Source organism: Clavelina lepadiformis, chromosome 1 (genome assembly GCF_947623445.1).
Source record: "Clavelina lepadiformis chromosome 1, kaClaLepa1.1, whole genome shotgun sequence".
Classification (NCBI taxonomy): Eukaryota; Metazoa; Chordata; class Ascidiacea; order Aplousobranchia; family Clavelinidae; genus Clavelina; species Clavelina lepadiformis.
Window position 1 is genome coordinate 8343304 of NC_135240.1, and position 16573 is coordinate 8359876.

At 38.5% G+C, this 16573-nt stretch overlaps 2 protein-coding genes across 2 annotated transcripts; one reads left to right on the forward strand and one right to left on the reverse strand.

Annotated features, from left to right (window-relative positions):
- Positions 1-425: 425 nt before the first annotated feature.
- Positions 426-4897, reverse strand: LOC143454377 (uncharacterized). The gene has a single exon (XM_076955004.1). It carries the CDS (start codon positions 2477-2479, stop codon positions 1511-1513), a length of 969 nt encoding a protein of 322 aa, XP_076811119.1. The 5' UTR covers positions 2480-4897; the 3' UTR covers positions 426-1510.
- A 9296-nt stretch (positions 4898-14193) lies between these two features.
- On the forward strand, positions 14194-16478 carry LOC143454451 (uncharacterized). The gene has a single exon (XM_076955009.1). It carries the CDS (start codon positions 15077-15079, stop codon positions 16034-16036), a length of 960 nt encoding a protein of 319 aa, XP_076811124.1. The 5' UTR covers positions 14194-15076; the 3' UTR covers positions 16037-16478.
- Positions 16479-16573: the final 95 nt, after the last annotated feature.

Below are 16573 nucleotides of genomic sequence, written 5' to 3' on the forward strand. Positions count from 1 at the left end.
GTCCGGACATGTCCGGGGAAATCCGGACGTATGGCAACCCTAAGCTACAGTAGCTTTGAGCACATGTGGTAGAAGTGATATACCACCATTAACATATTTAATACAAACTCAGTTACCAAGCATATCGTTTTCACGTAGTGTAGTCAAAAACGCCATAAAATTCGTCATAATTGAAGACCTGATTTATGATGCAATTTTGGTAATAACTGCTTAACACAATTATCAAAAAATATTTTTCCAAGGTATTTACTAGCTATTGGTTGTTAACTATAAACTCTTTGATTTAAGGTCAACTAGTTTTTGAACTTGCTCGTAAAGAAGCTATAGTTAAGAAGGAGTTACAGTTATAAGTTGAGAAAAATATTGCACGAAAGTCTGAGACTACAGTAATGGGCGTAACTTGAAACTTTTCTGCATGATAACTTCAACATAAAAGTATATTCCAACAACTATTTTCACAAACGTTAACATGTAGTATACCCAAATTTTGTAAGATTAATAAAGCAACTTGCCAATGGTCAATGTAAGACAGTAAAATTGTATTTCTCCACTTTCCCCAGATAACTAAGCACGGAAAACTTTCATGAAACAAGTTGAATATTCTAATGATGACGTTATTATTGGTTTTTACAGTTTTCAACTCCGTAATAAGTAATAACTAACACAAACGACATTTTCAAGGCAAGCAAACATTTATGTTAACATGATAGAAAGGAACGTGCACAATTTCCATGTTGCAAGTTTATTTGCAAATTGTGGTACAATGTTGATTTCATTGTCATTATTGCAATGAATTTTCAACTTCAAACAACTACATTTTACCAACTACAACCATTTATTCACTAGCACCGACATTAAGGCAAAATATCGTCATTAGCTTTGTCCTTGACCCCTTTCGTCATTTGACTGACGATGATGTTGGAGACAAGTTCATGTTATTACACGGTTGCAGTGAATACGCACAAGTCCAACCATGAACGAAGCAAGTTACATGTGCGGAAAACCTTATGTAAAAGCAGTCTGGGTATAAGTACAATTAATTAGCCTACTATGCACTATAGACATTTAACGACAATCGTAATAAAACAGAGCAACAAGTGGCAATTGTTCTCCAACATACAAACACTAAAGTTCAAATAGCAAAGTGACAAATTGATTTCTTGAACACTTGTATTAATGTTCTTTGTACATGTGAGCTTTTAAGTAATCCAACCGAGCATATGATTTGTCACACACATGGCAAACATAAGGACACTCGCCTGTGTGTTGAGTTCTGATGTGACTTTTTAAGGTAGAACTTGTAGCTGCCTTATAATCACAATGTTGACAAGAGTAAGGACGTTCGCCAGTATGCGTTCGAATGTGGATTGGATAAATGGCCTGATTCCGAAAAAGACTTCTGACAAAAATCACATGAGTAATTCTTCTGTCCATTGTGCATGTTTGTATGTTTATTCAGATATCGGAGCTGACGAAATGTTTTTGCACATATTGTACAAGTAAAACATTTTTAATCCGTTGTATGAATTTTCTGATGGGTCTTTAGATGAGTCGATCGAGTGAAAGTTTTCTCACAAAGATTACATGAATACGGTCGTTCACCAGTGTGAGTTCTCATATGAGTTATCACTGTGCTTCGATGAGCGAACCCTTTGTTACAAATTTGACATGAGTATGGCTTTTCCCGGGTGTGAACAACCATATGACTTTTCAAACTAGTTTTTCGGGAAAATGATTTATCACAAAGTTCACATTTATGTGAGCGTTCACCGGTATGCACTTTCATATGAGATTGCCTCGTTCCCGTTCCTGCAAATAATCTTTCACAGACTTCACAGGGATATTGCTTCTCTCCAGTGTGTGTTTTCATATGGGATTTTAAAGTTTGTTTTAAAGCAAACGATTTCTCACAAACTTGGCAGGTGAAAGGTTTCTCCGTAGAATGACTTTTCAAATGAGTTTTCAAGTGGCTTTTTAGAGTAAAAGATTTTCCACATTGATCACATTTGTATGGTTTTTCCCCGGTATGGATACGATTATGAGCTGCGTAATTATTTTTTTTAATATCTTTGTCACAAACCTTGCACTTGAAAGTTTCTTTTACATGTCTTTTAACATGTTTTTTCGAAGTTTCTTTTGAAGTGTTTGCTTTGTTGCAAATGAAACTTTGATACTTTTTTTCACCCAAAGAACAATTCTGATTTTGGGACGAGGCTGTGGCCATTTTGTTTTCTTCATTCATTTTATATTTGACTCTTTTAGCTGGGTCAGAAAATGCGTTGAAAATTTCTCCTGGTTCGTCAATGCGTTGAGCAATAGTTATAAAATCTCTCAGGAAACTTCCCCTTTTGTGAAAAGTACCGCTTAAACCACAAAATGAAAACAAAACAATTGAGTTATTATACTTGATTATATTTGACACGGCATCCTCGCTGTGGTCATGCAAACACTTCGTAAAACCAAGATATTTTAACAACATGTTTCAACGACCAATGATAAGAATGATAAAAATTTCGAATTGCTTTTACTGGAAACATAGCAAAATTTTGAGAAAAAAAATGTGCCATTACACTCTAACGAGGCTATTGAATAAATAAATAATGAAATTATTAAATTATGTGAAATTTCTTTACATAAGAATTCAATTTATATGTAACTATAGGTAGCACGTAACCATCTGCATTTGTTAATAACTAAGTGAAACAACTGCATAGGAAACTACAAGGCGGCATGTAAGCATAATATTCATTTTATCGATAAGCGACTGAATACGCCTACATTTTAAGTCATCGGACAGATAGCTCAAACTCACTGGAAATAGGTAACCAGCAAGAAACCGCAAACCAACACCAAGAGGTAACTGAGTCATGCAATGTTTTTTTCGCGACCTTAATCAATAAAAAAAACATGAGCTACCCTTTGAAATAAACTAGATAGGCAATTAGCAGCATGTTTCTTGCCACTGTGCGAACTCAAAAAACTCTTCTGAGGGTATCACCTATGGTCTTATCACCCTATTTGCAAACGCAAGGACGCTCAGCTTGGTACCTTCAGACTTGATGTTTCATGATATGAAAAAACTATGCTGAAAGATTCTTTATCATGTCCAAAACATAGACAACTGTAAGAACAAGAATTAGTTACTACTTTTATGCCAAAATATAAAACGTATACTGTTAGTTTTATCCCGCTTGAATTTCGGTTGCTGCCACACCTACCAAGCGATACAAGCTGATAACCTCCACTTGACTGGGCATATTAAAAAAACAATGTCCCTGTGTTTAGTTCGTTTTACGTTTTGGGAAACTAGGGGAACCACTTGGAACGTTTTCAAAAATAGTTGGTACAAACAAATGAACGTCGATTTTTGAAGTATCTTTCCATATGCAGCTTCGTTTACAAGTGGACACTTATCTGTCCGAGTTCTAAAATATTATGAACGTACGATTATAGTTAGCGCTGTATCTGAAACACTTTATCGATTGCTGCTTAGTGCTGGTATCACGTGAAATTTTGTTTGTTCCATTCTTCCCACTTACGGCCGGCAATATAGCCAATCTTTACTGTAAACAAGGTGAAAAAAAAATATAATGACAACGTGTATTCTCAGCAATGAGTAATATTTAACAGCCTCGGCCTTCTCGTATAAAACCAAACAGTACAAAATTTCTTAGAGGTTCAAAATGTTCCATAATGCTCAGACGATTTGAATCCCGTGTCAAACCCATCAACTCAGTTTCAAGCATGAAAAAGAACAAGCTATCAAAACCGGTACAAAAATTAAGCTATGCAATGACTAAATTATTCACAAAGCACTCCAGAGTCTTTCTACCTTGCGTGTAAAGTGCGAAGCGTATTGGTTGTAACAATGAGCATTCATTAAAGTGTTTTGACAGATTGGCAAGAAATCAAGGCACTATATATAAACAATTGCAGTTTTTTAAAGGCCGCTGATTAAATCAATTTGGGATTAGCTCAAGCCAATCTGAAATTTGACAAACATTACTAACAACAGGCCACATAAGACAGGCGAAATAACGTTTATATTGTTATGACGCAAATATTACGTTGTTGAGGCAAATGTGGACACTTCTTAATTGCTGAATTCAGCTGGCAAATCTGGAAGAAGCTGTTTTCATTGTCTTTTAAGTTGCAATGATATAATTATGCAACTGCTATTTCCCGCCCTATTAATTATTGCATAACGTTATATTTGCAATAATATACAAATCATTCTTTGTTCACACATAAATTTTATGCAATTAAAGAATAGTTGATTGACAAGTTGTTCCGTAAACATGTTTTCTACCTCCGCTACATGTTATCTTATTTTGCAAATATGTTTTCTTCATTGCATTATGAGTTCAACGAATTCAAATCAACACCTGTGTGTGATTAACGACTTAATTGGTAAACATGTTTGTCTGCACGATTGACGCCGTAACACCCGCAACAATTAAAAACATGAGCTGCCCTTTGACATAAACTAGATAGGCTATCAAGAGCATGTTTCTTGCGACTGTGCGAACACACTATTCGCAAACACAAGGACACTCAGCTTGGTACCTTCAGACTTGATTTTTCATGATATGACAAAACTATGCTGAAAGATTCTTTATCATGTCCACAACATAGACAACTGTAAGAACAAGAAATAATTACTACTTTTATGCCAAAATATAAAACGTATACTTTCAGTTTTATCCCGCTTGAATTTCGGTTGCTGCCACACCTACCAAGCGATACAAGCTGACAACCTCCACTTGACTGGACATATTGAAAAAACAATGTCCCTGTGTTTAGTTCGTTTTACGTTTTGGGAAACTAGGGGAACCACTTGGAACGTTTTCAAAAATAGTTGGTACAAACAAATTGAACGTCGATTTTTGAAGTATCTTTCCGAATGCAGCTTCGTTTACAAGTGGACACTTATCTGTCCGAGTTCTAAAATATTATGAACGTACGATTATAGTTAACAGCGCTGTATCTGAAACACTTTATCGATTGCTGCTTAGTGCCAGTATCACGTGAAATTTTGTTTCTTCTGTCCTTCCCACTTACGGCCGGTCAATATAGCCAATCTTTACTGTAAACAAGGTGAAAAAAAAATATAATGACAACGTGTATTCTCAGCAATGAGTAATACTTAACAGCCTCGGTCTGCTCGTATAAAACCAAACAGTACAAAATTTCTTAGAGGTTCATAATGTTCCATAATGCTCAGACGATTTGAATCCTGTGCCAAACCCATATCAACTCAGTTTCAAGCATGAAAAAGAACAAGCTATCAAAACCGGTACAAAAATTAAGCTATGCAATGACTCAATTATTCACAAAGCACTCCAGGGTCTTTCTACCTTGCGTGTAAAGTGCGAAGTGTATTGGTTGTAACAATGAGCATTCATTAAAGTGTTTTGACAATTTGGCAAGAAATCAAGGCACTATAGATAAACAATTGCAGTTTTATAAAGGCCTCTGATTAAAACAATTTGGGATTAGCTCAAGCCAATCTGAAATTTGACAAACATTGTGACCTACTAACAACAGGCCACATAAGACAGGCGAAATAACGTTTTAAGTTGTTATGACGCAAATATTACGTTGTTGAGGCAAATATGGACACTTCTTAATTGCTGAATTCAGCTGGCAAATCTGGAAGAAGCTGTTTTCATTGTCTTTTAAGTTGCAATGATATAATTATGCAACTGCTATTTCCCGCCCTATTAATTATTGCATAACGTTATATTTGCAATAATATACAAACCATTCTTTGTTCACACATAACTTTTATGCAATTGAAGAATAGTTGATTGACAAGTTGTTTCGTAAACATGTTTTCTACCTCTGCTACATGTTATCTTATTTTGCAAATATGTTTTCTTCATTGCATTATGAGTTCAACGAATTCAAAACAACACCTGTGTGTGATTAACGACTTAATTGGTAAACATGTTTTTCTGTACGATTGACACCGTAACACCCGCATCGTCATTTTCAAAATAGATAGTGTTGATTGACACTTATTCCGTTTCGTTAAAGATCCCATTGTTATAATTAAGACTTGACCTATAATACTTCCAGACCAAATAATTTCCTGTTAATTAAGTGCATCGCATCTCAAGATAGAACCTTGTTTTCTTTCATTCTTCCTATTCAGTGTATATATGTATCATTGCATGCTATAATTTCAGTACAAGTATTGAGTATTCAGTGTTTTGTGATAGAGAGGATATGAACGAATGAGAAGAGATAGATCATAACAACTCTTTGAACAATTTCCCTCAGTCACCTTGTAGTGGAGGGACACACGCTTTGATTGTTAACGGGTTCTTAAAATCCTTTTTATGAACACTAGTATTATTGTAATTCTCGTGTTTGTTTGGAGTAATATTGAAAGCATTGAAAATGAAATTATTTGGATCATCAGTATTTAATGTTATATAATCTATTCAACTGAAGTTTAGGAATTTCATCGATCGAATAATGAAAATACGTCATATCAGAAGGAATGCTTGCCTGAACGCATAGAACGCAATACAAAAGACGCAGTACAGTGGGACCTCGTTAATCCGTACCCCGATGAACCGGAGTCCCCGCTATCCGACACAAAACTGCCGGGAACGGATTTCTTCCTATGCATTTAACCCCTTTAATCCTGAAACCCCGCTGTCCGACTCCGACACAAAAGTTTTGGAACAGATGTGCTAAATCAATAGCAATAAAATCCGATAAACCGGATTATTAACAGTTAAGCGAAAATGATTCACGATTGTCCTAATACACTATGTTAGTTTGTTGACGAAACAATAGCCGATTATTTATCTATGCATAATAACGTTGCGGTCGTTATTGATTCAAAAGTACAGTACTGTACACTAGTATTTTAGAAACGAAAAAATAAATTGTTCATCAACAGTAACAAACAACGCTTCCGCGGTCGCAAAAAATACGTACATTACATCGGTTGAGTGCGGCAATCTATTGAAGACATACTGCTGCAACTCAATCTTGCTATCAGCTTTTGATATCGCATTGCGCAAAGATTGGAAACAGGTCAAAGAAAGTTCAAGACTGGTGGTCCCGCGGGAATGCTTCCCCACGCAAGAGCGGTTACTGTACTGTATATGTTTCTTGATTAGAGAGTGCAGATGTTCGGCTTAGTAAACGTTGTTTTCTCAGCATTAATAGTTTAATTATTAAGTCCACTTTCATGTAGCGCTTATAGATACAGACCAAAAGAAACAGAAAAACTTGAACCAGAACGAACAAGAAAGAAAGCAATAATTTAATGTGCAAGGTTTTTTAACTGCGGGCAGTGGTACGCTTCCCGCTAATAAGCCCTTATTAAGTCGACATTGGAAGTCGATTATTTTCCAAAATGACAGAACGATAATGCAAACACTAGATTCCCAATAAGTGGCTTGGGACATGAGCACCGTGTATTTTGGGAGTGTGTGAAGGCAAAATAGGAATTTCGTACTTTCGTATACTTTTGTATTCGTAACATATGTTACGTGTTTTGTGCTCGGTTGACGTGTTTGTGCCTTGCGTTTCTGCCTTCGGCCGGAGGCGCTGATGTTTGTAATTGCGCCTTGCTAGTTGGCGAACGTGTCAGTTTACCGTTGCCTGAGCTGTGAGCAGACGTGCCTGTTTTTACCCTTTATTTTATCAAATACAATTCTACAGTTTAACTTCAGGTCTATTCGAACCAGCATCAGAAAAGGCCGGTAACATTTGGCGAGCACGGCAGGACCTGCAGTAAAAAACGTGAAGGAAGAAGGTGACCGAGTTTTATCCGGGATGAATTTTTTTTGCTCTCCTCCGAAGTTTGAACTTGGAGAAAGTTTTATCTCGTTTTTATCAACGTTTGAAAGTTTCTGCGACAGTGTGGACGCAACAGCAGCTGCTCGAAAACATGCTTTTATGGTGAGTTTACCGGAAGATGTTAAGCTGGAAATGATATGCAACGGTGCACGGTTAGCCACCATGAACTATGAAGAACTAAAGTCCAAAGCTGAGGAAGTTGCTTGTTGCTCGCTTCGACGTAACAAGGCTAAACAGCAGCTTATACAAAGAACCCAAGCTCTCGGCGAAACGAATCGAAGTTACGTCAACGCCCTTGTCAATTTCGGAGCAATTGCATACCCGAAACCGGAAGATGAAGGTACGAAGAATGACGTCTTGTATAACGCTTTAATAGCTGGACTGCGTAACAAACATGAAGCAGAAAGGCTGGTCACGTGCAACATGGAGGTGCAGTGTCCAAAGTTTTTAGATGCTGTCAAAAAGCTATTAATGATGGAACCAGAGCATGTGCAACAACACGTTTCCAAAATACAGCCAATGGAGCAGGTCCCATCAGCTCGCGAGGAAATGAAACAAATGATCCAGGATCTGCGGCAGGAAGTTGACACCTTGCGTGAATCACTATCGGAGATATCGCGGAGGTCTCGTCTTAACCACAATCATCCCTTTCGCCTCCGGGAATCACGCACGTGTTTTGCATGCGGAGAAAGAGGACACATCAGTCGATATTGTCTTCAACGCAACCGCCAGGAAAACGCCAACGGGGCGGGCACAGGTGTCCGCCCCTGAATCCATCACCACAGCCAAAACGAGAATTGGTCACTTACAAGATACAGACCGTCTCTGCGGAACAATATAGCGGAACCGTTATCGCGATGGCAGGAAAAGCAAAGCTAAACTTCACCGTTGCCGGAATGGAGGCCACTCGCGACGTTTTTGTTGCGGAGAACTTGTCGGAGTCTTGCATTCTGGGTTTGGATTTTCTTCAAGACCATGGTTGCATCGTTGACTATGATGTGATGACACTCAAGGCTGGTGGAGGAACATTACCGCTATTGAGAGAACCAGATGTTGAGCGGGAAGCTGTAATCGAAGTAATTCGAAGACGAAAAGCTGCGTTTTCACTCTCTAAACGTGATCTTGGCAAAACCAATATTCTTACTCACAGTATCGACACGGGAGACGCTGCACCCATACGCCAACACCCGAGAAGAATGTCAGAAGAAAACAAACGAAAGGGCTGTCAATGATTGCACTAAGAAGCATAGTTTTCCTTTGCCACGGATCGATGACAGTTTGGATCAACTCTCGGGGTGCAAATATTTCACCACACTAGACCTTAAATCTGGTTACTGGCAAATACCGATGAGTGAAGGCGACCGTGAAAAGACAGCGTTTACTTGCCATCGAGGTCTATTCGATTTTAATGTTATGCCGTTTGGACTAGCAAACGCACCTGCCACGTTTCAGCACTTGATGCGGATTGTGCTTGATGGGGTTGAATGGAATGGTGCATTGGCTTACCTGGATGACATCATTATATATGCACGCACCTTTCAAGATCATCTGCGCAACTTGGACGACGTGCTTTCCCGATTAGTTGCAGGTGGCCTCAAACTTAAACCGACTAAATGCAATTTGTTCAAAGAAGAAGTTAGATTCTTGGGTCATGTGGTTTCAAAATCTGGTGTATCCTGCGATCCGGAGAAAATCTCTGCGGTTTCCAATTGGCCTGTGCCCTCGTCGATAAAGGATGTAAGGCAGTTTTTGGGACTCGCATCATACTATCGCAAGTTTGTCAGAGATTTTGCCAAAATTGCAGCCCCACTGTACGATTTGACGAAGCCTCAAAAACAGTTCTGCTGGAATGATAAATGTTTACACTCATTCAACTTGTTGAAAGACGCACTCGTGACAAACCCGGTATTGAGATACCCGGACTTTACGCAGCAGTTCATCCTCGATACAGATGCTTCAAATTTTTCGCTCGGCTGTGTTTTGTCACAGATTGTAGATGGTGAAGAGCACCCAGTTTCATACGCAAGTAGGTCTTTAACGAAAGCAGAAAGAAATTATTCCACCACGAGGAAGGAACTCCTGGCAATTGTTTATGGGGTGCAGAAATTTCGTTGTTATCTTGGCACACCTTTTCTTCTTCGCACGGACCACGCTTCGTTACGGTGGCTGTGGACAGCAAAAGAGACATACGGTCAATGTGCGCGCTGGTTTGAAATATTGGCTGATTTTGATTTTAAATTAATACATCGCTCTGGGTCAAAGCACTCCAATGCAGACGCACTTAGTAGAAGGCCACAGAGCAGCAAAACAAGTGATTCTAATAGCGTCGAAGTAAATCCAGAGAGGTATCCGTTTGAAGTTGAAGAAAACTTTAAAACCTGTAAGACCTCGACGGAAAGTGTTTTAAGTATTGATCTTCGTGAGGGTTTCGGTTGGACTCCTGATCAAATTTCACAAGCTCAAACGTCCGACGAACATCTTTTCGTAGTACTAGGTTGGATTAGAGCCGGCGCAAGACCCCCTTTTAAGAAAATTAAGAAGTTGAGCAGTGAGATTCGACATTACTGGTCTTTGTTTGGAGAGTTTGTTTTAGTACACCAGTGCTTGTACCGCAGTCTGGAAGACACACTGGAAGGAAAACGTCTTCAGCTACTGGTTCCTAAAGAAATGCGTCCGAGAGTCCTGAAAGAGTTACATGACGCATCACATGGAGGAGGACACATGGGTGTTGATAGAACAGCTGAAAGAGTTTCAAGACGATTTTACTGGCCACGCTGGAAAACGGATGTCCGGGAGTATTGTGAGCGTTGCACACTCTGAGATTTACGTAAAGCTCCTTCTAAAACACCAAGAGCGCCCTTGGTACCTTCCGAGGAGTTGGAGCCGATGCAAAGAATAGAGATTGACGTCCTTGGAGGACTTCCTGTGACACATTCAGGAAATCGTTACATACTGGTAGCCACTGATATGTACACTAAATATATGCAGGCTTGGTCTATGCCATCACAGACAGCCCAAGAAACAGCATTTGTTCTCTATCATAACTGGATGACGATTCATGGTGTTCCGGAGCGGATTCACAGCGACCGAGGAGGAAACTTTGAGAGCCAGTTGTTTAAAGAGCTTATTGATCTTCTCGGCTGCAAGAAGTCAAGAACTACAGTATACCACCCTTCTGGGAACGGAGCGGTTGAAAGGGCCAACAGAACCATCCTTTCCATCATGAAGAATTATGTCCAGCGCGATCCACTATCCTGGGATAAATCTCTCTCCTCAATTTGTGCGACCTATAACGCCAGTCGACACGAAGAGACAGGTGTTTCTCCACATTTCCTTCTGACTGGACGAGAATTGAGATTACCAGCAGATTTGATGACTGGACAGCCTTCAAGTCGTCCATCATCATCGGCAATGTTCGATTTACAAGACCGTATGCGACTTGTCCACGAAGTCGTGAAAACGAGACTCGACCAACGTCGGCAATCCATGAAAGAACGTTACGACAAGTCGGTATCGAGACAAGCTGAGTTTCAAGTAGGAGACGAGGTCATGCTGCGAAACACTGTCATATCAAAAGATGAAAAGCGAAAGTTTCACCTCCCTTATTCAGGCCCCTACGAAGTTGTTGAGACTTTTCCGCCGGTAAATTATCTGATTCGCAACCACGAACGTACGTTAAGAGTACATTTTAACAGGCTAAAGCTAAGCAGAGGAGACCATCATACAGGGATGCCTTCCTATAATCAAGCTAGTTGCCCAGAAGATGTCCCCCAGCAACTAGACATGCCCTTGACTGGAGCTTACTTTTTTAATAGGCCTAACCGATCAAATGCAAATCGTCACGAGAGTAACAATTTTAATAACGTTTGCAACTCCCGAAATAACGGTCGACTTCGCCGAAGCCCACGTCGCACTATTCGTTACCCAGACGTCGAAACGTATTAATTGTTTATTGTGTGATGCTTGATGCTATGTTGTTGACTACTTTCCTATGATTTGTGTTTTATATACCACAGTTTCACATATACCAAGTACGATGGTATTTTATTTCGGATCCGTTATATATCGTCTATTTTAGCTATCAATCTCACGTTTTTATACCTTTTGTTGTGTTATTGGCATGAAGCATTATTTGTAACCCACCTTTATTGTGTTTGTACTATTGTTTTGGTATAGTCAAAAAATGTTTGAATTTCTTTTATAACAAGTTATTTAAAATTTTGCTGTGGTTTTCAATGTAATGTTTGTATTTATATTATTTACATAGAAATGCTTTACCTTGATTTCCGTTTGTTTTTATTGGTGTGATAATCATAATTTTTTCGCTACTGCACCGTTTTGCTGAGTTTGAGGAATCGTTTTTGTAAAGTTTTTTTTTGTGGCCCACTGTGGCATACGTGGTCGACAATTTTCTTCAAGATTAACACATTATCTGGGTAACAGAAGTCTAGAGGTTGCTTCGTGATTATATTGCAATTTGTCGTTTTATTTTCCATATATTAGCTTGTGGCCAGTTTTGTTAATGTCGAGGAGAAATTTATTGGAGGGGGAGGAGTGTTACGTGTTTTGTGCTCGGTTGACGTGTTTGTGCCTTGCGTTTCTGCCTTCGGCCGGAGGCGCTGATGTTTGTAATTGCGCCTTGCTAGTTGGCGAACGTGTCAGTTTACCGTTGCCTGAGCTGTGAGCAGACGTGCCTGTTTTTACCCTTTATTTTATCAAGTACAATTCTACAGTTTAACTGCAGGTCTATTCGAACCAGCATCAGAAAAGGCCGGTAACACATATACTAAGCCGTTAACTTACTTATTGCCTTGCTGAGTTGTAAAATATCAAGCTAGCCAGTAGGCTACCACGCCTTGAATAGAGAAGCTCTGAGCGTTATTACTGTGTTGGCTCAGGAACTGGCCAGTTGCAGTTCAGCAGTTGGAGAGTTGGAGAGTACGTTCGAGTGTCAAATTAGTCACCACATGCTGAACACACCATTTATCACATGCAGACGTATGGACGTTTGATTGTGTGTGTCAGCAGGACTCTCACAAATGAAAACCAGAAAATCCCTGAAGCTATGCCAAATAATCCCTAGATAGCATGCAAAATCCATAAACCATAATTAGCGCGTTATACTATTATGTTATCACAAAGGCGATTATTTTTTGACCTAAAAACTGAAACGATCGCAAATGATCTTTTATTGTCTTCAGCATTATTTTAAATGACATAAATTAGGTAGAGCGTGAAATTTCATGCTATATTCCCTGCTGAATACTAATTCCTTAGGGTATTCACGCATTCGACTGTAAAACACGGTTTCTTTGTGACGAAATAGAACGTAAATCATTACAACGTAATAAATCCTTGAAGTCAGTTTTTGTAGTCCTACAATGTAGGTGGTACGAAAAAGCTGCATGAACCAAAAAAGTGGTACGCGGGTAGATAAAATTTGGGAACCACTGCAAGACAATTGTTTAAAATTTGTTTGCGACTTTTCAATCACACGATTGCTGTTGATCTGTACTACGTAGAACAAGCTGCAGGCTAGGCTAGCAAGGTTGCAAATACTTACAGATTTGTATAGAACAGCTCTTTTAGTAATTTTTTTGAGGCTTTGTTAATGTCAGACTTTACAAGTGACTCTTACGTGTATAGGTAGCAGTTTCAGTGTGGAATGCTCAATATAGTTTTGGGGTTACTAGCTAGCTTTATCAGTTGATCTTTAACAAGCTTATTATTGTAAATAATGTTATTAATAAACTGTAGTTGTCTTGTCCATTTCATGCACTCGCATGGCCCGCTTGTCTAAGTTTAAATATTTTTTGGCCCCCGATCTGAAAAGCTTGCCCACCCCTGCTCTAAAGTTACATGATGTATCTAAAGCAAAACATAAGCAAGAGCTGATTCACAATAAGTAAACAATGGGCCATTTACAACAGTATAAAGTAGGCTACAAGGTGTACAATGTAAAATGACAAGTTCACCTACAGTGCAACCTATACAGTCTACAACAGGCATGCACAACACAAAACAGTACACGGGCCGTTTTAGCGAAACCTCTGACACCACGACCATGCACTATGTAAAAAATTTTGACTTTGTAAACAATTTTGACAAATATTTGACTTGTTTTGACAATTTAAAAAATAATCGCCCTACTTATCATATTACCTTAAAGATGGCTAGTGGGGGTAGATTGTTTACATGCAAAAAGCGAAATCTTAGTAAGTACTTTATACCTACCAACAATTTTAAAAATCCCTAGATCATCAAAATCTCTAAACGTGTCCCTAAAAAGGGTTAAAATTTGCAATTTGGAACTAAACCCTAAAAGTGAGAGCGCTGTGTGTGAGATTTCTTGTAGACCTACATCTAGAACAGTGGTGACGAACCCGTTCGCTGTCGCGGGCCACTTCATTAGTTACAGCTGAGTAAGCGGGCCGCACAACTTTTAAGTCATATGACTATGTAGTTTTTTTATAAACGATTATCAGCTTTGACCATCCTAACGTGGTGTCACAAAATTTTGCAAGAAACACAAACATTACAAATGCAATTTAAAATTCCTCCCGGACGCAAAATTTAACCCTAAATTCCGGACATGTCCGGAATTTTCCGGACGGTATGACAACCCTTATCCTATAAGTCCTATATGCCTTGCATGTATGGGCGTTTGTCAAATCGTTTGGTGGGCCGCACAAAATTGTTTGGCGGGCCGCAGGTTCGTCACCTCTGATCTAGAATGATAAATAATAATTAGCCTATGCAGTATTTCCTGTTGATAATAGCAAATATTATCTATACAAGAAGATCTACGAAGGGTGATTATGTGGACGCCGTGCCTAGTATATACTGTTGCAATATGTTTTTTGAGGTAACGCGGAAAAAAGCAAATGATGCAGTTTCCACTTTTTTATCTACCAACATATAAAGAAACACTCAGTCAATTTTAACTAATTTGTTTTGTTCAGTTCGTTACCTAATCTAATTTCCTGTTACAATAGAGGAAAACTTTTAGACATTAATACAAGAATTGCTCCAGCTCAACGCAACGGCGGTTTGGAACTTGTGCAAACTCCTTTTGTAGAAACGTCGTCGCAAAACACAAGGGGAAGGAAGGAACAGTTTCTTTTGATTCAACGTCTGACCCAGCAAAAGCCGATAAGTCAAAAGTGACCGAAGCTACAAAGTAGACACAGCCTCGTCGCAGAGTTTCTTTTTGGGAAAAGAAATTTGTCAATTTCTCTTTTGCAACGAAACGATGAACTCAAAAGATAGCTTGACGAAACATGTAAAAGAAATTTTCAAGTGCAAGGTTTGTGACAAAGATATTAAAAAAGATAATTACGCAGCTCACACTCGAACCCATACTGGGGAAAAACCATTCAAATGCGATCAATGTGGAAAATGTTTTACTCAAAAAAGCAACTTGAAAACTCATTTGAAAAGTCATTCTACAGAGAAACCTTTCACGTGCCAAGTTTGTGAAAAATCGTTTGCTTTAAAACAAACTTTAAAATCCCATATGAAAACACACACTGGAGAGAAGCAACATCCCTGTGAAGTTTGTGAAAGATTATTTGCAAGAACGGGAGCGAGACAATCTCATATGAAAGTGCATACTGGTGAACGCTCACATAAATGTGAGCTTTGTGATAAATCATTTTCCCAAAAAAATAATTTGAAAAGTCATATGGTTGTTCACACCCGGGAAAAGCCATACTCATGTCAAATTTGTAACAAAGGGTTCTCTCATCGGAGCACAGTGATAACTCATATGAGAACTCACACTGGTGAACGACCGTATTCATGTAATCTTTGTGAGAAAACTTTCATTCGATCGTCTAATCTAAGGACCCATCAGAAAATTCATACAACGGATTCAAAATGTTTTACTTGTACAATCTGTGAAAAAACATTTCGTCACCTCCGAAATCTAAATAACCATACAAACATGCACAAAGGACGGAAGAATTACTCATGTGATTTTTGTCTGATGTCTTTTCGGGAATCAGGCCATTTATCCAATCACATTCGAACGCATACTGGCGAACGTCCTTACTCTTGTCAACATTGTGATTATAAAGCAGCTACAAATTCTACCTTAAAAAGGCACGTCAGAACTCAACACACAGGTGAGTGCCCTTATGTTTGCGATGTGTGTGACAAATCATTTACTCGGTTGGATTACTTAATAGCTCATATGTGCAAAGAACATTAATACAAGTGTTCAAGAAATCAATTTGTCACTTTGTTATTTGAAGTTTAGTGTTTGCATGTTGGAGAACAATTGCCACTTGTTGTTTTGTTTTATTACGATTGCAAAACATATAGTTAGTGAATATAATTTTCTGTAAATATTGTTCAGTTGATCGATGTTTTAGTTTTGCAAATAAATGTAGTAAATGTAATAAAATGTAATGTAATGTAAATGTAATGTTACGTAACGAATGATTCAACTGGGAGCCATTTGGCTCACTTAAGGAGGAAGTCTTTATTCCTGAAAGGAAATGTTTTCTAAGGAAGGATTGAGAAGTAAAAACTGTTAATGAAAATCCCGAAGTTTGAGATAAGTAAATAAAAAAATTATTTTTAACGTTACTTGTGCTCAAAAGGTGTAGACTGTTTAGGCTGCTATAGCTATCCTTTTCAAATTGGACAGATGTTATCATGTTTCCTTTATAGCTGTAACTTCAGAAAGGTTGGTAGTTTTCAGCAATAACTCAAAAGTAGGCCTTCTGAGAAGTCAGATTTGTGC

Bases quoted from the DNA above. Each gene is read 5' to 3' on its own strand.
- LOC143454377 (XM_076955004.1), bottom strand. From the start codon at position 2,479: ATGTTGTTAAAATATCTTGGTTTTACGAAGTGTTTGCATGACCACAGC.
- LOC143454451 (XM_076955009.1), top strand. From the start codon at position 15,077: ATGAACTCAAAAGATAGCTTGACGAAACATGTAAAAGAAATTTTCAAG.